This window comes from Astatotilapia calliptera, chromosome 3 (assembly GCF_900246225.1).
Source record: "Astatotilapia calliptera chromosome 3, fAstCal1.2, whole genome shotgun sequence".
Lineage (NCBI taxonomy): Eukaryota > Metazoa > Chordata > Actinopteri > Cichliformes > Cichlidae > Astatotilapia > Astatotilapia calliptera.
The window spans coordinates 24,650,567-24,676,620 of NC_039304.1; the positions used below are offsets into that span (position 1 = coordinate 24,650,567).

Here is a 26,054-nt window from a genome sequence, read left to right on the forward strand (position 1 = left end):
GTGGCATTAATAATTTTATTAACTTTTGATACTACAATTACTATCATTATTATAACTACTACTGCTACTAAATCTAATACTATTATATTGATTTGTTATTGATGTCCCCGGACATCAGATGAATCTATCAGGGTACTGTAGTGCAGTTTAGACCTGTCAGCGAAGGTGTTGCTGCGCTGAGGCGCATGTGCACCACCTGCACCAGACCAGGACACACGCATGCTTTTTGAACAGGAAGATGTTTTCTTTCTTTTGAATCTGAAGGACTTCTGAATGACACAGCACGATTCTTTGCTGAAAAAGCAGAAGTGTCACAGCTGTTTCTTTTTATCTGCGTGCCAGATGTTGGATTTTGTCCTGAAACGGCAGGTGTGGAATACCTGGTCTGTGTTAAGCTGATTGGATGGTTTCTGTTGGTTGAAGCCTCCGGTTTCAGGTGGCTGATGGTGTGGGGAGACTTTGCTGGGGGTGGGATAACAGGGTTTGGGGTGCTTTGTGATGATCCCGAGGGCTGGCTAGACTGTTGAACACAACTCATCTTATCTTTCTCAAGGCCTGATTTTTGTCTTCTCACTGTATGAACACAAAAAGTGAATAAAAAATCACTTGTTTGGCAATTTTTTCTTAAATCTTGACCATTCTATCGATCAGTGCAGACATACACACACACACAAATATAATTTAAATTAATATATTTAGACTGAGCATTAGATTAGGCAGGCCACAAATTCAGGCCAAATTAACTCAAAATCCAGGACCATCACCTGCTGTCACTGCCAGGCTACAACAAATGATCACTTATCTAATCAAATTGGTCAATCTTGTTTACAGCACATTTTTAAGCTCTTTTACCCGGCCTGCTTCTTCTGCAAGCCACTTTGCAACACACCACATCCCATTTCCTTATTCTAATACCTAAATTAATGTCAAATATGTTTGTGATAGTCCTGGCTAAACTACCACTACTGCTCTTAGTGTATGAATTATATATTTTCTCTGTTGTCTGCACTTTGCTGCATTTGTTTATTGTAAAGATTTTTAGTGTGAAGAGGTTTTGATTGAGAACTTACTGTAGCTATACAGTCCTTGTAAAAATAAGAAAGTTAAATGTAAAAAGAGGTTTGATTTTGTGTCAAATTAGTCAGTACAAACTGCCTCACAACGATCTGGTGTATCCTGAGATGTCCACATTATTGCTACATTTAACATTCTTATAGAGTGAAAACACAAACCCAGTCCAGCAAATAACTAAAAGAATCTCTGCAAACCTCCACCAGGTCAGCTCACAATGTCAGCAGTATTCACTTTAAGGTTGTAAGAAGGGCAGACATTATGTAGTAGTAGATGTTTGACAATATGTACTGATGTGTAACTAACCCGAGCTCATTATATAATATTACATGTCAGTATATTTGTCACTTAATGGGCAGTTCATTGTCTTTCTCTTGACAATATGTTCTTTAAAGATATAACATATATCTTTGTGTCCTTACAGTTTGAACGAAAAGCTGATGTGAAATGTAAAAGTGAGGTCAGAGGTCAATGTGATGTTTTCAATATCCTAATATCATTTCGTACATGTTGCCAATGCAAACTAAGGCAGTAGAAATTCAGGCAAATCAATTTCATGAAAGTTTAAGTTTTTTGACCTATATCAGTCTTTATATGTCCAAGGAATATTATTTTAAATCGCTTTCTGTACATTGGTAATAGACACCACACTCGTAAGAATTGTGGTTTCTAAATCACGCAGCTTTTTTGACCAATAAATCATTAAGTTGACCTTGAACACTTGGTGGATGTTAGCTGAATTTGAATAGATTGTTAACATGACGCCTGCAAAGCTTAATCAGAATTCATTAGAAACTTTTCAAGCTACTATGTTTACAGACAGAAAGAAAAGCACACAAACATTACCAGAAACACAACCTCCTTGACGGAGATAATTGCAACAGATCTGTTTTGTTTTTTGTTTTTTTAATATTTACATTCTGATGGCCAAATAATCAGTTAAATAATTAATTTTAAAACACATTATTAAAAAAACAGACTTACCATAACGCTGACATTTCTTGACTAAAAAGGCAATGACTGCTGTTACAAAGATCCTCACGACAACAGCGAAGGATGTCAGTGCAGGATCTCAGGCTTTCACCTGAAACTCAACATTTGAAGATTAGGATAATAAAATTTTGCAAAAATGACACAAACAGGTGACGTAACTTCCATGTTGTAAAAGTTTACATTTAAAACAGAAGTGACATTAAAGAACACAGTAATTAGCAAATCTTAGATTAAAATTAATTACATTTTAAACAGTTTTCATATACATGTACAGTTTGCAGTGTTTTTTTAGAAAAGCTAGATGGATGTAAACAATAGACAAAAATATGTGTTTTATGTAGTTCAGCTGATCCAGGTGTGTTAAAGTGCTGGTGTACCTGGTATGTACATTTCTGAGTTCCTGGTCTGGGTTATCTCCGGATGGTGGACTCTGCAGGTGACTCTGTGATCGAAAGAAGCACCTTTTAGTTTTATTCACATAGTTTTGTCCTGGAAAATTAAAGCTCTCTGTACACTGATGATAATTTAACAACACAATCCCACCCAACTGAGGTAAATGAACCACATAAAACCAGAACTAAGATCTGAAACTTTAAATATTAAAATAATATGAAACCTTTTTGTAGCAGTCTGCAGAGTCACTCTTCTTGTGATTGTGAGACACCCTGGAGATTCCTCACTTCTCCTTGGGTCTTCAGCACTAATTTCACTTCCTTGATTGTCAAGAAATGTAATCAGAGGCTCAGGGAACCAACACTTACAGTGGGGCAAAAAAGTATTTAGTCAGCCACCGATTGTGCAAGTTCCCCCACTTAAAATGATGACAGAGGTCAGTAATTTGCACCAGAGGTACACTTCAACTGTGAGAGACAGAATGTGAAAAAAAAATCCATGAATTCACAAGGTAGGATTTGTAAAGAATTTATTCGTAAATCAGGGTGGAAAATAAGTATTTGGTCACCTCAAACAAGGAAAATCTCTGGCTCTCACAGACCTGTAACGTCTTCTGTAAGAAGCTTTTCTGTCCCCCACTCGTTACCTGTATGAATGGCACCTGTTTGAACTCATCATCTGTATAAAAGACACCTGTCCACAGCCTCAAACAGTCAGACTCCAAACTCCGCCATGGCCAAGACCAAAGAGCTTTCGAAGGACACCAGGAAAAGTATTGTAGACCTGCACCAGACTGGGAAGAGTGAATCTACAATAGGCAAGCAGCTTGGTGTGAAAAAATCAACTGTGGGAGCAATCATCAGAAAATGGAAGACATACAAGACCACTGATAATCTCCCACGATCTGGGGCTCCACGCAAGATCTCATCCCGTGGGGTCAAAATGATCATGAGAACGGTGAGCAAAGATCCCAGAACCACACGGGGGGACCTGGTGAATGACCTGCAGAGAGCTGGGACCAAAGTAACAAAGGTCACCATCAGTAACACACTACAACGGCAGGGAATCAAATCCCGCAGTGCCAGACGTGTTCCGCTGCTGAAGCCAGTGCATGTCCAGGCCCGTCTGAAGTTTGCCAGAGAGCACATGGATGATACAGCAGAGGATTGGGAGAATGTCATGTGGTCAGATGAAACCAAAGTAGAACTTTTTGGTATAAACTCAACTCGTCGTGTTTGGAGGAAGAAGAATACTGAGTTGCATCCCAAGAACACCATACCTACTGTGAAGCATGGGGGTGGAAACATCATGCTATGGGGCTGTTTTTCTGCCAAGGGGACAGGACGACTGATCCGTGTTAAGGACAGAATGAATGGGGCCATGTATCGTGAGATTTTGAGCCAAAACCTCCTTCCATCAGTGGGAACTTTGAAGATGAAACGAGGCTGGGTCTTCCAACATGACAATGATCCAAAACACACCGCCCGGGCAACAAAGGAGTGGCTCCGTAAGAAGCATTTGAAAGTCCTGGAGTGGCCTAGCCAGTCTCCAGACCTCAACCCCATAGAAAATCTGTGGCGGGAGTTGAAAGTCCGTGTTGCTCGGCGACAGCCCCAAAACATCACTGCTCTCGAGAAGATCTGCATGGAGGAATGGGCCAAAATACCAGCTACTGTGTGTGCAAACCTGGTAAAGACCTATAGTAAACATTTGACCTCTGTTATTGCCAACAAAGGTTATGTTACAAAGTATTGAGTTGTATTTTTGTTATTGACCAAATACTTATTTTCCACCCTGATTTACGAATAAATTCTTTACAAATCCTACCATGTGGATTCATGGATTTTTTTTCCACATTCTGTCTCTCACAGTTGAAGTGTACCTCTGGTGCAAATTACTGACCTCTGTTATCATTTTAAGTGGGGGAACTTGCACAATCGGTGGCTGACTAAATACTTTTTTGCCCCACTGTAGCCTCACACTGCAGAGTCAGTCCTCCTCCCACATCTGGAACAACTGAGAGTTTTGGCTCAGAAACAGCACCTGCAAAAGTAAGAATTTTTCAGGCTGTTGTCTGTGACCAACATCTCAGTTCAAATGTTCATAGAAAACTGTGGGAAACGATTAGGAAACCTCATCTGAGCTTTACGAGAGAGATACATAACTATTAATTATTCACGTTGTGGTCTTTGAACTTTTCAACCAACATTTCAGGTCAAATGTTTATACAAAACATTACATTACACACGCTTTACGAATGATGTGGGTGAAAATGTCCACAAAGAAACAGTTTAGCATTTGTCTACAGACAGCTGGCTTTACTTATAACATTTACTTATTTATTTACTTATAACTTATAGGGACAGAAATCTGTTGCTTCATTTTTCTGTTCTGATTTTTTGTTACATTCTTACTGGTTGTGCAGTTGGAGGACCACTGATGATGGTTCATACTCTCTCATAACTTCTTTAATTATAAACTATTCAATTTGAGCACAAAGGTTACCAAAAGACTGGATTCTTCATCTCAATGGTCTCACATCTGAATCAGTCAGAAAAGCTCATTTTTGATCAGTGACAGCGATAGTGAGGTGAACTGTCTGTATTGTTGCTTTTTGGCCCACACAGGATGATCTGCTCACCTGTGATTAACAGCATAAACAAATGTTAGTAGGGGTTAAACTAGATGTGGCAAATTTTGTCATGTTGGGCTTGTTCAATTCAATTCAATTTTATTTATATAGCGCCAAATCACAACAAAAGTCGCCTCAAGGCGCTTCATAGATACAGAGAAAAACCCAACAATCATATGACCCCCTATGAGCAAGCAGGCAAGCAAGCAAGGAAACTCCCTTTTAACAGGAAGAAACTTCCAGCAGAACCAGGCTCAGGGAGGGGCGGGGCCATCTGCTGCGACCGGTTGGGGTGAGAGAAGGAAGACAGGATAAAGACATGCTGTGGAAGAGAGACAGAGGTTAATAACAGATATGATTCCATACAGAGAGGTCTGTTAATACATAGTGAGTGAGAAAGCTGACTGGAAAGGAAAAATTCAATGCATCATGGGAATCCCCCGGCAGCCTACGTCTATTGCAGCATAACTAAGGGAGGATTCAGGGTCACCTGGTCCAGCCCTAACTATATGCTTTAGCAAAAAGGAAAGTTTTAAGCCTAATCTTAAAAGTAGAGATAGTGTCTGTCTCCCGAATCCAAACTGGAAGCTGGTTCCACAGAAGAGGGGCCTGAAAACTGAAGGATCTCCCTCCCATTCTACTTTTAAATACTCTAGGAACAACAAGTAGGCCTGCAGTTAACTGCTAAAATTTAGATAATACAGACTCAAAGCAGCAAACATGACAGCACATTAATGTTTTATTAGGTGTGACTCAGTAGGAACAAAAGACATGTATTTAATATATTTTAATTTAAGTGTTTAGAAAACAAACAAATCTATGCTGGTTCAAAGTGAACGGTTTTTTTAAGCTGCATTATTGTTACATTACGTTATTTACATTATTGTTACTTATTTCTGTGCTTTCAAAATGTATTGAAATGAAAATAACTGCAAATCACTGTACCCCTTATTCTAACCTAAGACAACACAAAATGTCAGATTAATAATCTCTGTGATCCAAAAGTCTGCTGTAAACACTCAGTTCTCTTTGTATGACGTCAAAGAAAAGGGATCTTCCTAACATGGTCAGGCACACAGCTGTGGCTGTGAGGAAAAGCCCCACCAGCCTGCCAATCAGAAGAAAATTGGCTAAAATTGATCAAGAAAAGCTAAAAATGAAGGAATATTTTTGAAGTGGGCATCATGCAAAACTACTGTAGGAGACTCCAAGAATCGAAACATGGAGGCTGAAATGAGTATAGTAGGTCTGTTTTAATGTTTTAACTAAAAAATAAAGGATGAAATTCAGCAAAGGGCCCATATTTAAGAAACCACTCTGCTATGGACACACTGCTGTGGAATTAATATCTTTCAAAAGTTTTAATTGCACTGCTTTGTAAAGTATAATAGTTAAAAAAAATAACTGTAAGTAGTTCAAGTGGTGTAGAAAGTCGTGCAGAAATGCTGTAAAATACTTCCATACACGTACTAAGTAGATTTACTTCTATTTCATTACCATGAACTTGTGCAATTTTGTAAATCCTTTTTTGTCCTTGTGAAACAAATTTCCTGAACTCTGTGCACAGCACGCGTCACAAGCTGAGCAGAAAAAAACATTTACAGTTAATTTTAAACTGTTTCAGCAGAAATGAGAGACGATTATGGGAAGACATCTGGAAAAAACAAAAAGCAGTTGCATTCGCTTTCCTTAAATTCTCACATCACCTGACACTTCCTATAAAACCCACAAATTTAACCTTTCACAGTAAATACCACAAAATCCTCAGTAGACTACAGAAAAAAATGTACCATGTAAAAAATTAAAAGATATAAAAATGATACCTTGTTTCTTTAAAAACTCACGTTAAACCTTTGCCATGGTTTTTAACAGAAACTTTTTTCAGTAACTCACCATCACACTTTGCTACTCTGTGTGCTTTGCATATGATGTCAAAGCTACTTAAATTTTTTATCATTGTTTACTATTAACAAACAGCAATTGTACTTTAATTTAACATCAGCATCAACAACAACATCAACATTTAACATCAGCCTTACAACAGGCTTTCTAAAGGAGTTTTCCATACACAGAGGAAAAGCAGCAGCTTCTTCCAGAATTGCACGATTATCTCTGTAATCCAGTCACATTTAAGCCCAGATGATAGACCACTCCAAAACCTTCATTTGTTTTACTTACTTTTACTCTGCTGCAATGTGAGGAATATTTAGCCCATTTCTTTCTGAGGTTTTGGAAAAAGAAGAAAACTGAACTGGCTACAAATAGTTCATTTTTACCTTGAATCGTTTGATATGAATTCAAATATGACTGCATTAAGTGAATACTGAAGAAAACTTGCTTTAACCAGAATTAATCGACAGCTGTAGATTCACAAGAACAACTTTTATTGTTCTTAACATTACAGTTTCTTTTATAGGTGTGTGTGTTTATATCAGAATGTCACAAACAGTTACATGATACATGACGTGGTTTTCACTGTCACTGCTGTCCGTGTCGGAGTTTTACTTTGGCTGGAGCTCAGCCAGCTTCATACTCACATGCACAGCAATCCAGGTGAAAATAATGCAAATCGTGTGGTTGCAGCTGTTCCAAGAACAGTAACCAGCAAGTTAAAACAGCACTATTACATAATACAATAATTACAAAACTCAAAAAAGATTACAGCAAAGCTCTAATAAATACATATCCCAATATATTACACAAAATGAATGTGGATAAAGTTTGAATTGAGGTGCCTCTCTTATAAAACCGTATTACTACCTACGATGATAATCAAGAAAAGCAGATATTGGGTCAGCACATTAAAATGACAACTTTGACTGTATTTCAAAACAAAAACTATCAAATACGTATTTAAAACGTTGGTATGTTTATAAAATGCAATGCTTTTCTATAAAACTCACTTGGATGGCGTCCTGAAATAAATGACAAATCAGTTTATACTTAGAGGTCAACTCCCACCTAACTGACAGTTTCATTTGTCTGATTATGAAACGTTCCTCATTTAGTTTCAGGACCGATCTCCATCAGCGGCTCTGAGTCTTCAGAGATGATGTTTCTGTGCTGAACACGTATACTGCCTCTAACAGACCGACGAGTGGACGAACGGCGAAGACGCTCATGCGGAATGGACAACACTGGAAGTGAACTGCTGTTATCACTGTTTCTTTTCATCTCGCCGCTGGTGTCCAGATGTGATGAATCTTCTTCTGTGGTCTGTGAGGAGCTGACAGATGTTGTCAAGGCCTCTGGTCTGGGGTTGTCGTTGTTGTGATGAGACTTTGGAGAGGGCGGGATCGTGGGATTTGAGATGCTTGATGAGGATTTGGAGTCATTTGTACAGTCCCTTGTCTGGATGACCGGACTCTGCCTTTCATCATTCGTACCATGATTATCGAGACTCCGTTTTTGTCTTCTCACTGTATGAACACAAAAAAACAAAAATAATTAGCATCTGTTTCATTCCTGACATTTCATTGTTCTTATTACACACACAAACTGTTATGACAAAGCCAACCTAAATTCAGGCTAAAATCCAGGTGCTTCTTACCATATGTATATTTTTTCCTTTTATTTTTTATTATTTGTTTTGCTTTTCCTTCACTTGTTTGATGATTCATTGAACTGAATTAGCAGTTTTAAAAATAACGCCTAGAAACTGACTTACCAGGGCAGCTGTGTTTCTTCACGAAATGCACAATACATGAACAGATGACAGTGGCTGTTAAGGTGGTTAAAACTGTAATTACAATGGTTACAGTGAAGGATCCCTGGTATCCATCTGTAATGACAAAAAAGGAGATTGAACCTGAAAAAGCATTTCGATATAAGAGGAGGAACCTGCATAATTTCATAGCTGCTTTATCAGCACATTTTACTCAATAAATGTTGTGTGTCTGAATAGCTAATGGATAGTGAAGCATAGACACAGCTAATCCAGGTGTTTGATTAAAGCTACCTGGCAGGTAAATCTCTGAGTCCCTCGTCTGATGTATCTCCAGCTGGTGGACCCTGCAGGTGACCCTGGGACCAAAACACACACATTTACATCTTATTCAAAATGTGCACCAGTGGGGTTAGCGTGAGAAGGCATCTGTTGAAAGATGCAATTACACACTAATCAATGTATATTTACAAGTACAACTTTTTTTGAAATAAACAAACTAAATGATCAAGATAAAAATTCTCCAACACATCATTCAGAATATAAACTTGTGGTAAGTTTTAATTTGATATTGAACCTGTTGGTAGCAGTCTGCAGAGACACTCTTCCTTTGACTGTGAAGCATCGTGAAGACTCTTCATCTCTCTTTGGGTCTTCGGCACTGATCTCATTTCCCTGATTGTCAAGAAATGTAATCTTAGGCTCAGGGAACCAGCACTTAGCTTCACATTGCAGAGTCAGTCCACCTCCAACACCAGGAACAACTGAGAGTTTCGGCTCAGAAACGGCACCTGCAAAAATATTAAATATTCACATTGTAGCCTTTGCACTTTCCAACCAGATAGATAGATAGATAGATAGATAGATAGATAGATAGATAGATAGATAGATAGATAGATAGATAGATAGATAGATAGATAGATAGATAGATAGATAGATAGATAGATAGATAGATAGATAGATAGATAGATAGATAGATAGATAGATATCATTAAAGAGATTAATGCAGCTCTGATCTTTGAGTGGACGTACCTACAAACAGCTCCAGTGTTGTGATTACTTTTTTCTTCTTCCTGATAATCGCACAGTGGTATTTTCCACTGTCGCTTATCTGCAGGTTGGATATCACCATTGACAGGTTTCCGTTGTGAAGTTCGTGCCTGATGAGGTTTGTTCGGTACCGAAACACTGGATTCTTCATCTCAAAGGTTTCACACCCATCTCGGTACAGGAAGGCAATATCTGGAAGTGAACTCTCCTTAGTCCATTCCACTGTTGGGACGTCTCCACTTGGGGTGATGTTGCAGGGCAGGAGGACAGTTTCACCTGCAAAGGCCACGATCTTTGGTACGACAATCGCTGAGGGTTTTCCTGTGGATAATAGAGATAACAAAACACGGAGGAACTAATTACTGTGTTTATTCAAAGAACTGAGTCTACTAAAAAAAATGTTTGTGTGTGTGCAGCAGCAACCTCATTATTGCTTTATGCTTTAAAACTTGCTCAGAAAGCATTCATACAAATATCAGGTCTCATCACAAGTGTTTATTCTCACGATACAATATAGTCCAACAAATCTGAAGTTTTCTTCTGTTTGTGGAAACTGAGACTCTAAAATACGCACAGACTGTGTTGTAGGTCAGTGATGAGCCTTATGTGTAATTTCATTTATATATTTGTAATAGCTAACCTCTTCACCACAGATTACCCAAGCAGGAATCTCTGTGGCTGAAAAACGAGGCCAGCGCAGAAATGCAGCCTACTGTCGCTATTGTGGCAAATTAATGCTGGTTACAAAAGTGTGTCAGTCCCCACAGACTGCACATTTACATGCCCAACATTACCATATAAGAAAAGCATGTTTTCAGCCTGTATATAGCGAGAAATTACAACAGCTAAAGGTGCTTTAGAGTGTAAGAAACTGGGAGCTGGTTCCACAGAAGGGCGGTCTGAAAGCTGAAGGCGCTGCCTCCTCATTCTGCTTTAAATATCAGACGAACCACATGTCTGAGAGCGATGTTAATCTGTTAGTGTGATGTGGTGTCTTTAAGATAAGGTGTCTGTTTTGTCTGAAATAAGGAGGAGACAGTTGCAGTCTCTGTGGATAGTTTATCCCTGCATAACGTCAAACGAAAAATCAGACAAAATGTCATAATAATTTTTCCAGCAGGAGACTCACAGTTCCAGGCAGGTAAAACGTCATGCACAAATACACTGAAACATTTCTGTGTACGTGCAAGTAGTAAATTTACTTCAATTTTTGTTTTGTTGCCTTTTTTATAGCATGCGCAACAAAGGAAATCCTGTCATGTGAGGCAGATTCTTTAACTTCCTGCATAACGTGAGTCAAATAAATGCAGAACAAACATTTGTAGGAAACTTTGCAATAAAACTGAGGGACAGTTATAAAGAAAACACATTAAAAACACATTTTTTAGCACAAAACCACACTGTTAATCTCTGCTGCAACCGTGACAGCAAAATCACCGATAAACGTACACAAAAAGTACTCTGAAAAATGTTTTACTGTACGGGTGTCACACATTGCGCACATTGATGTCACAGTAAATCGCTTTATTTTGGAAACTGTGGTCATTTGCTGTTTGCACACAAACATCAGCAGCAGTGTGATTTCCCTGCTGACTGCAGTCGGTGCTCTACAACAGAAATGATCCAAAAATAACCTTTGGAAGTGAGTGAACTTCAACTTGAAATAAGAATTGAGGAACTGGGTGTCAATTTAATCGAGTCATGTCGGTCAAAATGAACTTCCCCTAAACGTAGAAATGAACTGCAACATTCAGATTGTGAGAAACATTTGATAATATCGCTCAGCGTTTCAAGTTTAAACACAGAGAAGCTCTGTAAATGACTGACACACAGATTTTGAGCTTGTTTCCTCAAAATGTAAACAAATAGTCAAACAACATCCTGCTTTTATCGTCAGAACTTCGATACAGAATAATACAGAAACTTTAGCAAAGGCATTAAAGGTAGACAGATACGCACTTTTACAGCGACTCTGTGTTAACATTTGTAAAGTGACTCGCTGAAAACACAAATCCATAAATCTCACCTGTACAACAAGATGAGGACAGGACAGCGGCGAGCAGGAGCAGGCGGACAAACCACAGCAACCTGTTCAAACAGGCATCAAAACAAACTTTGTTGACTTCGTCCATGGTTCCTCTTCAGAGAGCAGGTCGACACAGACGAAGTGGAACAGTTTCGACTGTTGTAGTTCAAGTCGTAAAAAGAGAAGAAGGCGGGATCAGAGCCATAATTTCATCATGCTGTCTGATAATTTTACACATTTATAGCGCTTAGTAGACAACAATCAAAGTACTTCTTCTTATACAGGTAGGTTTCCTTACATCATCTATTATAAGCTCATTAATAATCATTAATTTGAAAGTAGCTTAGTAATGCCGGATGGTATAGCGCTTTTCTACTATACCTGACCACTCGGAGGCTTTATATAGAACAATATGACACATTCATCCATTCACACAGTCATACACGCAACTTTTTTAACACCTAAGTGCTTTCGGTATTTCTGTCTGCTTTCTGTTTAAACGCTGGTTCATCTCTTGATTTTGGAGCCTTATAACACTTGAATGATTTATAGGTCAGTGTTAAGGTCAGAGTTTCTTATAGTTTGCACATCTTTTGTCGACCAGTGTGCTGCGACTGCAGGAGATGTCCACATTTTAACTGGCTTATGAACATGATACATTTTCTATTATTCCAGAAAACAATTATTGAGTCAATCTCATTAACGTTATACCAGTGCAGCTGTTCTGCTATCAGCAGCTTGAACTTATAGTGTGAGGCTTTAATTGAACTCACGGGCAAAGCCCTGTGCAAACCATGAGTCTGACTCTGAGGTAAATCACTGCTATAAAACAATACAGGGAAACTGAGCGAGTGAAACTGAAATAAGAAACTGCAAAGTACAGCACACACAACCAAAGCTGTCAACATATTTCAGGCTTATGGAGCAAATTTCATCATTTACAAGGCTCAAAAACAAGTCAAAGGATTTTAACGAAAAAAGGTAGTGTTAGTGGGGAAAGTGGGACATTAAGTTGTGTTTTTATGTGATTTTTTCATCCCAAAGGAGGTAAGGAAGACTCTTTTATGTGTTTCATAAATCAACATAAATTAATTAAGATTCATGTGTTTGATTATATCGGCAGGTAACAGGTAAATTTATATTAAAATTATTTAAACAGCAGGAAAGTATTGTGAAAATATTGCAACTTTGTAATTATAAAGTGTTTATTTTTAGCTCCTCTCAGCAGTCAGGCATGAGCATACAAATATGCTTTATAGATTAAAAACAACTGTCAGCTTCATGGAGGATTCAAACCCAGCACCTGCTAATAAAAGTCAACTTGGAGAAATGTGACACCACTTTTCTCTCTCACACATTTCTCTGTCAGCTAATTAAACAGATGCAGTTAATGTTGATTTCTTAAAATTATTGTATTCATGGTTAAGGTTGTGTTGTGTAAAACAACTAAAACAATGTTAGTTTGCACACACAGAGAATGGCCAGGTTTAAATAATATAAGCAGTTAATTCACAACACAAAGGGTTAATATTTCAACCAAATAACAATGTGTATCATGTTAGTGTGTAGAGTATGTTTGAATGTGAGTGTGTGTCTTTCTTGCCCTCAGTGTCAGCCTGACATCTACTGACAATAGCTGCTTAGTGTCCAAAATGCCACTGAGGTCCAGCTTTAATGTCCACTGAGGACTTTTTGATGTAGGGTCATAGAAAGAGAGATGTTATTGTTACCTTATTACTACTGCCTTTAGTAAGGTGCCGTAAATTCATTTTCTGACATGATGCTAATATCAATTTAAAAAGTGTCCTTTTGATTTTTTGAACAGTGTAAAAATAAATGTTTACAAATAAAACAAAAAAGCATCCTTATTTGATAACACTAAATGTGGCAAAACCTCAATTCTTACTGGATCAAAGATGATCAAGTGTTTGTTCCTATAAATATAATAAAACTTCAAACTTTTCAATCTGCAGCTTGCAAAGTTTTCAATAATATACTGCTCAAAGACAGGAAGCACTCTGGTTTTATTTAGTCTCATTTAATGCACAAAGACTGCAGCATGATCAATTTTTTAACAAATGTAACTTTTATACCATGAAACTGTACAAAACCCCACCAGTCGAATCTCTGTAATGGAACACAAATGCAAAATGACATCATTTATAAACATCACATTAAAGAGAAAAGTGCGAAACAACAAGAATTTAATTCCCGGCAACAAAGTCCCAGGAGTGAAAAGTAAACACTTAAAGCATCTGTGCTTTCCACCAGAGTGATGGAAAAGCAGTAAGGCTGAAGTAACAGAGGCTCTGAATAGAATTCACACTTTCATATTATTGTAGGATCTTTACAATATAAAGCACCTTAAAGCAATCTGTTGCTGTGATTTTGTACTACATAAATATAAAAATGAATTGCATTGAACTGAGACATTCACTGTGGCTCAAGTAAAAGAAAAATAGTAGTAGTGGTAAAATAGTATTAATTTTAAATGTTGGCAGTGCTTGCCTTTATTTGTTCATAAAGTATGAACAAACTATATGGGAATGGGGATAAAACACACACAACAGATTTGTGTCTATATGCTGTTAATAAACTAGTAAATGAGGGTCAATCTGACCCAAATACTGTGACTGAATGTCAGCATCTTGCAGGAATAGTAGTGGTCAACAACTTATTGCAAGTTTCTATTTTATAAATAGATTACACTAAAACCTTTCTTATAGGCAGCCTTGTGTAACAGCTATTACAATATGGATCACTCTCAAGCTGCAAAGATTTAGGGTAATCTGCTACGGAGATCTTAGCTGCTCGAAGCTGATGATTCAGCCGGCTTTAGAGGCTCAGTGGGAAGAATTTTGTACACATACGTTACTTTTCCTTTTTTTTTTTCCAAACCACCCAAACTTCCATCTAACTGACAGCTTTTACTAAGATTCAGTCACTAACCTGAGATGTTTCATTTAGTGTATGAATTTGAGAGTGAATGGATAGTGGTATTGTAAAGCGCTTTGGGTGCCTTGAAAAGCGCTATATAAATCCAATCCATTATTATTATTATTATTATTATTATTATTATTATTTATACAATTTTTAAACCTGCCTGATCACATTTAGTTATCACTCTTTATCCAATCAGATTTTCATCTTCGGATAAATCTGCCAGGACACCGTATGGGTTGTTAGAAATGCCTGAGAGAGTATTCCTGCGTGGAGACCTTGGAATGACTCCATGAGTCCGTTTCACAGACAGACTAGTTGAACGGGGAAAAGGCTTTTCTTTGAATCTAGAGGAGTGAATGACACAGCATCATTAGTTATTGAGACAGCAGAACTGCCGCCATAACTGCTTCTTCTCATCTGTGGGCTGCGTGCTGGATTTTGTCTTAACGCAACAGGTTTTGAGTCCTTAGTCTGGGGTAAGGTGCCAGATTTTGGATGGCTGCCGTTGGCTGAGGATGCTGGCTTAAGGGGCTTGCTTTGGTAGGGAGACTTTGGTGGGGGTGGGATGCCACATTCAGAGGTGCCTGGTGAGGATCTAGGGTTATTTGAGGACTGGCTGGACTGTTGTGCTGGACTCTGCCTGGATTTGAGGTCGTTCAGCTCTTTAGTTAATCGCTTGATCTCGTCTTTCTCCAAGCTCGATTTTTGTCGTCCCACTGTATGAACACAAAAAAAATATACAGTTAGCACTTCTTTCACTCCTGACGGTCACTGATCTTACAACAAAGACAAAAGTTAGTGAATGAAAAAATACTTAGTAACAGTTAAACATAGAGCCAAAAAAAACTGACTTACCAGACAAGTAACCTCTCTGGACTAAAAAGAGCAAAGTAAAAACACAGATTACTGTGTGCACCATGATGGTCGTCACCACAGCAGTTGCGATGATTCGAGTGGAGGATTTCATGCATTCATCTGAAATGATTTTTAAAAAAAAATAAATAAGATCAAGCACGAACAATGGGATAAAATAAAACTCATTACACGAGAAGATTATCTCCATAGTTTGTTTTCTAAGCTGCTTTTAACTGAAATGTTACCACTAATGTTACCCAAGTGGAGGAGTTCAAGTATCTCGGGGTCTTGTTCGCGAGTGATGGGAGAAGGGAGCTGGAGATCGACAGACGGATTGGGGCTGCGGCTGCAGTAATGCGGACGCTGCACCGGTCCGTCGTGGTGAAGAGGGAGCTGAGTGTAAAAGCGAAGCTCTCAATTTACCGGTCGATCTACGTCCCTACCCTCACCTATGGCCACGAGCTGTGGGTAGTGACCGAAAGAACGAGATCGCGGATACAAGCGGCGGAAATGAGCTTCCTCCGAAGGGTGGCTGGCCTCTCCCTTAGAGATAGGGTGAGAAGTTCGGCCATCCGGGAGGGGCTTAGAGTAGAGCAGCTGCTGCTCCACATCGAAAGGAGCCAGCTGAGGTGGTTCGGGCATCTGGCAAGGATGCCCCCTGGGCGCCTCCTGGGCGAGGTGTTCCAGGCATGTCCCACCGGGAGGAGGCCCCGGGGCAGACCCAGGACACGCTGGAGAGATTATATCTCTCGGCTGGCCTGGGAACGCCTTGGTATTCCCCCGGACAAGCTGGAGGAGGTGGCTGGGGAGAGGGAGGTCTGGACCTCTTTGCTTAGGCTGCTACCCCCGCGACCCGACCTCGGATAAGCGGATGAAGATGGATGGATGGATGGATGGTTACCACTAAGGTTTACATATCAACGCATAGTAATATAAATATAAAAATATGATCTGGGCCATACAGTTTGAAAATAATTTAATTACAAAACGTGTCTTTATTTATTTAACAAAAATAAGACAAAATGCAAAAGCAGTCTGTGGGAAACCAAAGTACACCCTTAATGCCTTCATAGGAATTAAGAGGGTAAGCAGCCAGCTGCAGCTGATCAAACGCACTTGATTAATTGATCACGAGCAATAAAAGTCTGCAGGTCTGGAGCATTCAAGTGTGTGCTAACACAATGCAACAACTCTGCCTCGAGCAGACATCCCAGCAAATTCACCCCAAGGTCAGATCAATGCGCAAAAAAAAAAAGGACTCCAGCAATGAGCTTATAGAGGCAACTGTTGTTGATCATTAATCTGGCATAGGTTACAAGGCCATTTGCAAATAGCCTGAAGTCCATAGTTCGACAGTGCAAAAGATTATTGACAAATGGAAAAAGTTCAGGACAGCTGCCAGTCTAACAGGAGTAAACGTCCCTGCAAATTCACCCCAAGGTTCAGTTGGTATAATTTGGGTCATACAATGGGATAATGGTCCCCGACACAGCAGCAGATCTACAACAGAATGGCTGAAAAAGACGTTGTAATGGTCCAGTCAAAGTCCACAAACCAAACTGACTCAAATGCTGTGGTGAGTAGGGATGGGTATCGAAACCCGGTTCTTGTTGAGAACCGGTTCCCACTGTTTCAATTCCTTGGAGTTGTTTGCCATTTTTGCAAACGATTCCCTTATCGATTCCAGTCGCCCCGAATGATGTCACCACGTTGCGGAGCGTCATTTACCTGGCAGGAAACATGGCGGCTCAAACGCTCAAAACTTTGGTTTTACTTTACGAGAACGGATGACAACAGGGCAACTTGCAATACTTGCAAAGTAGATATTTCATTTAAGGGAGGAAACACTACGAATATGCAAAAGCATTTGCTCACAAAACACGCGATGACCTTAAATGAATGTCGTGTTTTTAATTCTGCTCCGGACTCGTGAATCTCAACCCAGCAGCAGCGGTAACGTTTGCACGTCCTCTCCTGTTAATGCGGCAGGTAAATAATCAACTAACAGTGCATATTATGGTAGCGCAATCTGCCTTATTACAAAACCTGCCATTACTGTGCGTTTAGGTGACCGTGATGAGAGAGACAGAGTCTGGCTCAGATGCTGGCAGTTCTCGCTGCAGTCTACCGGTAGCGTCTCCTTTCAGGCCAGGATAGACTAATGTCACCGAGCAGTGACTAAGTTTGTGGTCAAAGGCTTGCACCCATTTGCCACAGCAGATGCCCCCAATTTTCAGTAAGTGAATGTGTTTAATTGTAGGCAGGGACATTACTGGATATTCTTGTGTAATTGCTATAGAATAATTTATGTTATACTTTGTTATTGCTACAGAAGAATATTTAATTTATTATTTTACATTTACAATGTTTTTTCTCCCTTTGACACCCCATTGAAGAGCCGTAGGCTGTGGATCTCTTAAGATCTCACTGTTGGGTTTGTAAGGCCATGTTACTCCTAAATTTCTATCTTGTTCAAAGAGAAGATATAAAACAAAGTTCTAAGCTAATCGACCTTAGTGTTCTCTTTTTTAAAAAAGAATCGATAAAGAATCGAATCGTTAAACAGAATCGAAAATGGAATCGGAATCGTGAAAATCTTATCAATACCCATCCCTAGTGGTGAGACAGGAGCAACTGACACAATGTAGTGAAGAAGAGTGGACCAAAACTCCCCCAAAACATTGTGAGACACTGATAAAGTTACGCAAAAAGCAATTACACCAAGTTATCACTCCCAAGGTGTTTTCAAAACTACTGATTCATGGGCTGTATGTGGTTTCACGTTGCTTATGCATCTTCTGTTAAATAAATAATCGCAAAATGTAACATGTCATGCTGTTGTTCATCTCCGGTTGTATTTAAATAACTTTAGAAATATTAAAATAAATATGTAGAATGATTGCTTATCTGTAGCCCATATACATTGAACTGCAGGAGTAATGCGATGTTAGAAGATATACTAACAACACGTTTGTTTTTTAACATCCAAAATATAGTTAAATTTGATTGTTATTTACTGAGAAGTTACTGTTTTTAATCTAAGTCTAAATCTAATTTAAATAACAATTATTTATTCATCCAGGTGTTTGTTAAAGTTCTGGTGTACCTGATATGTAAATCTCTGAGTCCCTGGTCTGGTTTACCTCAGGCTGGTGAACTCTGCAGGTGACCCTGTGATCAAAAGACACATATTTAGGATTTATTCCTTTGCTATTCTAGAAAAAGAAGAAAGTGTGCACACAGAAAATATTCTGAAAACATATCCCACTTAGTTTAACTAAATGACCCAGATTGAGCCACTTTAAGTTTGAGTATTAATACTGTAATGAAACCTGTTGGTAGCAGTCTGCAGAGTGACTCTTCTTTTGACGGTGAAGCATCCCAAAGACTCTTTATCTCTCTTTGGGTCTTCAGCACTGATTTCATTTCCCTGAGCATCAAGAAATCTAATCGTAGGCTCAGGAAACCAACACCTGGCCTCACACTGCAGAGTCAGTCCACCTCCCACATCTGGAACAACTGAGAGTTTCGGCTCAGAAACAGCACCTGCAAAAATATTCATTATTCAGGCTGTTGTCTATGACTAACATTTCAGTTCAAATGTCCATAGAAAACTGTGAGAAACAATTAGGAAATCTCATCCGAGCTTTAAGATAGAGATACATGACTAAAGAATCTGCATTTGAACCCAAGAGAACCTTTGTCACAAATGATGTGGGTGAAAATGCCCTCTGTCTGCAGAAACGGTCCCTGCAGACAGTTACTGCTGCTTGGAATAAAGAACGAAATCTGTGAAATGCACTCCTCAGGTTGTTTAAAGAAACATAAACCAAAACGTGAGGTGCGTGCAGACTTACAAAGTGAAGAAAATTACTTTAGGGGGATTAAATGCAGCTCTAATCTTTGAGTGGACGTACCTACAAACAGCTCCACTCTTGCGATGACTGTTTTCGGGTTCCTAACAATCGCACACTGGTATTTTCCACTGTCATTTCGCTGCACGTTGGACATCACCATTGACAGGTTTCCATGGTGAAGTTCATCCCTGATGAGGTTTGTTCTGTACCGAAAGACTGGATTCTTCATCTCGAAGGTCTCACATCCATCTCGGTACAGGAAGGCAATATCTGGAGGTAAACCCTCCTTACTCCACTCTACTGCTGGTACATCGTCGCTAGCAGTGGTGCTGCAGGGCAGGAGGACAGTTTCACCTGCAGAGGCTACGATCTTTGGTACATTGTTTGCTGAGGTCGCTGTTCCTGTGAAGAGAAAAAGGCATAAAACAGTGAGTAGGTCATGACTGTGTTTTGAAAAGAGTTCTAACACATTTTATCTGTGTAGCAACAATATAGTTACTCATCACACAAAGTAAGCACATTTATAGGGTGCAGCTTCTTGTTAGAAACCCAGAGGACAACAGATTACTCATACATATAGGGCATGTGCATGCATGAGTAATGCCTGTGGCTTCAGATGCTGCTAAACATCTCAGTTTTAGGCAGTTTTTCAGCTTGGCTCTGTTTGATGTTGAAGAAAACTGACTATAATAGATAAAGATGCTTCAAATAAGGGATATTTTGTGTGGAAAGGTGCTAAAAGACTTCAATAACCAAACCATGAAGATAAAGCTCAGAATAGTAAACCCTTTTTAACATTTTTAACAAAAAGAGGGACTACAAATCTGCTAGTAGGGTCCCTACAGATAAGAAATCACCAATCTGCTCTAAACACATATCTGTATTAGAAAGAAAGGATATGGAAATGATCTTTCAAGGGTTGTTTTTTTTCTGGCTTGTACATTGTTAAAGCAACATAAAAGGTCATGCACATGTGCAATGAGAATACTTCTGAAAGTAAATTTATGTCTGTTTGATGTCGACTACTTCTGCACTTTTGTCCTTGTGAAACTGCTGAATTCTCTGGGGTTATACAAGTCTGTCTGCACAGCACGATCACAAGCTGAGCAGAGACAAACATTTCCAGCTACCTTCAACTTCTTCAACAGAATTGAAAGACGATTACGGGATGCAACATGAATAATATGATGGGCCACATTTAATAGGAAGGGGGAGGTGTGTTTACCAAACATGCCACTGATATACTCTAAACATCCTGTGAACTTGTCCCTGAAATCTAAAGGATAAAACTCAGGCAGTGAGAATCTGTCACTGAAGCTGCTTTTGGAAGTTTCAGCAATAAACATATGTTGAGCTTTGGTAGATCACGACTTTAACTGTTAGTCAACATTCAGAGCAAACACAGTCTAACTGTTCTGCACACGCCCACACAAACCAGAGCAGTCACATACCTACAGTACAAGACAGTACAATGTTTTTCTATATTGTTTCCATGGTGTCATTGTCCTAAGATTATGCTAATCTATATTCAATCACATATTTAAGTTTATGTTCTTATTATATTTGTCCAATCTCTGTGACTAATAAAGATTTACTATCTTATCTTTTCTTTTCTTTTCTTATCTTAATAGGTTTCACACTTGGCAGCCAGAACTGCAAAAAAGCGTTTATGATGACCTTAAACAGCTGTCCATGCTGGGAAACCCTCCAGTCTGACGGGATTAAAGCAAGACGCCAAAGGTGAGTGGGCCACAATTTCCCCACGGCGACGTGAAACACTCACTGCCACTCATCGAAGCAAAACCCACTTCCTGTTTTTACCTTTTAATTCTTTCGACAAATGCAAACATCTGCTCACTGAAGTCGACGCCTTTAGCACATAATAGATGACCGAAGATCACACTCATGTTAGCAGCATTAACACAGAACCAGCAGGGACACACTTTTAAAGCCTTAAAGCCCGACTTCACAGTCGTCGCTTTTAAACGCATTAAGATCGTTATCTCCGTTTCTCAGATATACCGACTTCCCTTTTCGAAACATAGCGCTGTAGTCTCGCAATTATGGGATGTTTTATGTTCTTATAAATTGTCTTTTTTTTCTTTTTTCTCACAGACAAATCAGGAGATTATTTTTTTGTCCTTACCCCCCCCCCTCTTTTTTTTTTTTTACACTCCTTTTTCTTGCGCTTCTGTAAAGTTACTTTGTCACGCCTCAATAAAAGCCTACGCTTTCCGTGAATCAACTGAAGTACGAAGAAACCTTTAAAACCTGACTATTCAGACAACCTCTGCTTCCTGAACGGGCTCGTTTTGACCGAGCAGCTGCTGCACGGAGATCGTCCCCGGCAGCTTTTATAACAAATATATTAATGTCTGGTTTGGAAACTGGAGCGTGGAAAAGCCATCTACACCCGAAACACTCTTGTACGGTCGCCTTTATCCAAATCCTACCTGTGCAAGAAGAGTGTGCGGCGACGAGCAGCAGGAGCACAGAGATACTCATGGATGAAACACAGAAAAAGTGACCCACTGGATCCACGGGGTTTTAAAAAGGAAAAAAGGTCCCAAACTTTCTTAAACTCTTTCGTACATCCTCTCCAGGGAAGAGCCTGAAGCAAAATGACGAACTACAGTTTGGCAAAAAAGGAAACTGGTGTCAAGCCAGCCTCCAATTCGAGACTTGCAGTCAAGCCAGCCTCCAGTTTGTTTTACGTTCCCTGTGTATTCAAAGTATTACGGGAATGGATGTGGAAACCGGATTTCAAAAGAAAAGCCAACTTCGAGTGAATTAACAGATATGTTAAGAACATAATAACATATCATTTAGGCTTCTTTTTTTTTTTTCTTTTTTTTTTTACAAACTCTAATGTTAGATCTATATGACACAGCCTTGTACCCTAATTGTGCCCTGTCACTATCAAGGCCATCTTATTTTGGATTTCAAAGTAAAAGCCCTGTGAATCTTCATTTTTGAACTACTCTTTCAATGACTTCATAATGCTCTTAAAAGCAAAAGTCGTATTTCCAAATACTATTTGAACTTTATATTAACACTTTCCAACCACAGTCTTTTTCACAGTAATACCATATCAATATCAAGTCAGTCTGATTTTGCCTTTCATAGTAATGGCCCTTTGAAATTGTCGATATTTGACTTAATCTTCTAACGATTCAAAATGCTCTAAAATGAAAAACTCTTGTTTCCACAGGGTAATTCCACTTTAGATCAACAGTATACAGCCCCACAGTGATACCATATCAGTATCAAGTCATTCTGTTATTATGCCTTCCAAAATAAAATACTTTTCAAATTGTCCATAATTGACCTACCTTTCAGTGATTTCAAAATGCTCTAAAATGGAAAATTCCTGTTTCCACAGGGTAATTCCACTTTAGATCAACAGTATACAACCCCACAGTGATACCATATCAGTATCAAGTCATTCTGTTATTATGCCTTCCAAAATAAAATACTTTTCAAATTGTCCATAATTGACCTACCTTTCAGTGATTTCAAAATGCTCTAAAATGGAAAATTCCTGTTTCCACAGGGTAATTCCACTTTAGATCAACAGTATACAGCCCCACAGTGATACCATATCAATATCAAGTCATTCTGATTTTGCCTTCCAAAGTAAAAGCCTTTTCAAATTGTCCACAATTGACCTAAATTTCAGTGATTTCAAAATGCTCTAAAATGGAAAATTCCTGTTTCCACAGGATAATTCCACTCTGTATTTACAGTATAAAGCCCCACAGTGATACCATGTCGATATCAAGTCAGTCTGATTTCACTTTCCAAAGTAATGGCCCATTGAAATTGCCCATATATGACTTACTTTTGTAACGATTTTGAAATGCTCTAAATAGAAAAAAATCCTGTCTCCACAGGATAATTTCACTTTAGATCAACAGTATACAGCCCCACAGTGATACAATATCAATATCAAGTCATTCTGATTTTGCCTTCCAAAATAAAAGTCTTTTAAAATTGCCCATATCTGACTTACTCTTGGAACGATTTCAAAATGCTCTTAAATAGAATATTGCTGTTTCCACAGGCTAATTCCACTTTAGATCAACAGTATACAACCCCACAGTGATACCATATCAATATCAAATCAGTCAGATTTTGCCTTCCAAAATAAAAGACTTTTCAAATTGCCAAGATACGACCTACTCTTTTAAAGATTTCACAATGCTCTAAAAATGAAAATTGCTGTTTCCACAGGATAATTTCACTTTAGATCAACAGTATACAACCTCACAATGTTACCATGTCAATTTCAAGTAATTCTGATTTTGCCTTCCAAAATAATGGCCTGTTGAAAATGCCCATAATTCACTTAACTTTCAGTGATTTCAGAATGCTCTAAAATGGAAAATTCCTGTTTCCACAGGATAATTCTACTTTAGATCAACAGTATACAACCTCACGATGTTACCATGTCAATTTCCAGTCATTATGATTTTGCTTTCCAAAATAAAAGCCTTTTCACCTACTCTTTTAACAATTTCAAAATGCTCTTAAATTGAAAGATGCTGTTTCCACAGGATAATTCCACTTTAGATCAACAGTATCCAACCCGACAGTAAAACCATGTAAATTTCATGTTGGTCTGATTTTGCCTTTCAAATTAATGGCCCATCAAATTTGTCCATATGTGATATACTCTTTCAATTATTTCAGAATGTTTTAAAAATGAAAATTGCTGTTTCCACGGGATAATTTCACTCAAGATCGACAGTGCACACTATCACGGTGATATCAAGTCAATTTGCCTTTCAAAGTAATGGTCCATTGAAATTGTCCATGTATGACCCACTCTTTCACTGACTTCAGAATGCCATTAAAAGCAAAGTTGCTGTTTCCACAAGATCATTTCACTCTGCATTGACAGTATACAACCCCACAGTTTTATCACGTCAGTATCGGAATTATAATTGTTCATTTGGTACTTTTAATAATTAAACACGGAAAAAGGCCCGACAGCGTCTCTACCACCTCAGACGCTTGAGAGACTTCCAACTGCCCTCCAAGGTGCTCAGGAACTTTTACTTGTGCACCATAGAGAGCATCCTGGCGGGAAACATCTTAACCTGGTTCGGGAACAGCACCATGCAGGACAGACGAGCTCTACAGAGGGTTGTGCGGTCAGCTGAGCGCACCATCCGCTCCGAGCTCCCTGACCTGCACTCAATCTACAGCAGGCGGTGCTGGACCAAGGCCAGGAAGATCGTGAAGGACCTCAGCCATCCCAACAACAGACTGTTCTCTCTGTTGAGGTCAGGAAAGCGATTCCGCTCCCTGAAGACCAACACAAAGAGACTGAGGAGGAGCTTCTTCCCGCAGGCGATACGGTCTCTCAATCACACCACCACACAGTACTGACCCACACATATGGTTCTTACACACACACTGGACTTTCTGGACATTGTTTTTGCACAACACTGGTCACTATATTCTTCATTTCCAGTTAATACTTGTACAGCTGCTGTTATTGTGTATATATTTATTTATATTTAGATTTCTTCATACATTCTTATATAGTTCTATATTGTGTATTGTGTATTTTGTTGTACAGTTATTTTATTTTCAACTTTAATTTATATATTTTATCTTATTCTTCCCAGTTAAGTTTACCCTTCATTCTAATTTGTGTTGTACAGTTATTTCATTTTTAACCTTAATTTATATTTTATTCCTTCCTAGTTAAATTTACCCTTTTTAATTTTTCATATTTATTTCCTTTCTTATTCATAGCCTTTCCTTTTTTTGTTTTCTTTAGGTCACGAGCAGTTGTCCAAGCATTTCACTACATATCGTACTGTGTATGACTGTGTACGTGACAAATAAAATTTGAATTTTGAATTTGATTTGAATGCTGTTAACAGGACAATTACTGTTTCCACTAAGTAACTGGAGTTCATGCAAACCATACACAACCTCTACAGTGGTAACATCTCAATCTCAAATCAATCTCGTTTTGCATTTCAGAGTAAAAGCCTTTTGACTTTGTTTATAGGAGCTTCTCTTTCCACAACATCAGAATGGCATTAAATGGAAAGTTCCAGCTTCTATGAATTAATAGTTTGTGCCAACACATATCATTGCATATAATCTAACAGTGGAGTTTGGAACAGTTTTTATAAAAAACCAGAGGAAGCTGGAACTTTCCATTTAATGCCATTCTGATGTTATGGAAAGAGAGCCGTCACTTACGAAGTCACAGTCAAGCTAGCCGCACCGCCAGCCGCACCAAAAATGTGGTTGCACTACTCTTACGTATATTACGGTATGGGTGAAGCCCGGTTTAGAAACGCAGTCTTTTGTGTCCTGACACTATTTTACTTCACAATCCACTCCCAGTTTTGGTTTATCTCCACTCCTCCCCCTGTGATCCACAGCCCAAATTACTGTATGATTCAGAGAAAATTAACAATAAAATTTACCCAATTTACTCTACTGTACTTTTAATGTCCACATCTTTGACCTCGGATTACAGGAAAACTATAAGAGGTGACACAGATATTTCACTGGATTATGACTCTGGGTGACCCCCACTCT

The 26,054-nt window shown here is 38.8% G+C and overlaps 2 protein-coding genes across 2 annotated transcripts; both read right to left on the reverse strand.

The window, feature by feature from the left end:
• Positions 1-7,456: 7,456 nt before the first annotated feature.
• On the reverse strand, positions 7,457-11,952 carry LOC113019048 (butyrophilin subfamily 2 member A1-like). Its single transcript, XM_026162530.1, has 6 exons — positions 11,830-11,952; positions 9,786-10,124; positions 9,331-9,544; positions 9,048-9,112; positions 8,757-8,870; positions 7,457-8,508 (listed from the first exon to the last, which is right to left on the reverse strand). Exons 1-6 carry the CDS (start codon positions 11,933-11,935, stop codon positions 8,090-8,092), a joined length of 1,257 nt encoding a protein of 418 aa, XP_026018315.1. The 5' UTR covers positions 11,936-11,952; the 3' UTR covers positions 7,457-8,089.
• A 2,916-nt stretch (positions 11,953-14,868) lies between these two features.
• Positions 14,869-22,182, reverse strand: LOC113019050 (butyrophilin subfamily 2 member A1-like). Its single transcript, XM_026162533.1, has 6 exons — positions 21,938-22,182; positions 19,545-19,886; positions 18,960-19,173; positions 18,734-18,798; positions 15,628-15,747; positions 14,869-15,488 (listed from the first exon to the last, which is right to left on the reverse strand). Exons 1-6 carry the CDS (start codon positions 21,987-21,989, stop codon positions 15,073-15,075), a joined length of 1,209 nt encoding a protein of 402 aa, XP_026018318.1. The 5' UTR covers positions 21,990-22,182; the 3' UTR covers positions 14,869-15,072.
• Positions 22,183-26,054: the final 3,872 nt, after the last annotated feature.

What these genes read in the sequence shown, in the direction of transcription:
- LOC113019050 (XM_026162533.1), bottom strand. Translation starts at nt 21,989, where the DNA reads ATGAGTATCTCTGTGCTCCTGCTGCTCGTCGCCGCACACTCTTCTTGC. An exon ending in CGCACACTCTTCTTGCACAG is followed by an intron (nt 19,887 to 21,937) that starts GTAGGATTTGGA and finishes TTCTCTTCACAG; the next exon opens with GAACAGCGACCTCAGCAAAC. An exon ending in CTGCAGACTGCTACCAACAG is followed by an intron (nt 18,799 to 18,959) that starts GTTTCATTACAG and finishes TTTTGATCACAG; the next exon opens with GGTCACCTGCAGAGTTCACC.
- LOC113019048 (XM_026162530.1), bottom strand. Translation starts at nt 11,935, where the DNA reads ATGGACGAAGTCAACAAAGTTTGTTTTGATGCCTGTTTGAACAGGTTG. An exon ending in GTCCTCATCTTGTTGTACAG is followed by an intron (nt 10,125 to 11,829) that starts GTGAGATTTATG and finishes TATTATCCACAG; the next exon opens with GAAAACCCTCAGCGATTGTC. An exon ending in CTGCAGACTGCTACCAACAG is followed by an intron (nt 9,113 to 9,330) that starts GTTCAATATCAA and finishes TTTTGGTCCCAG; the next exon opens with GGTCACCTGCAGGGTCCACC.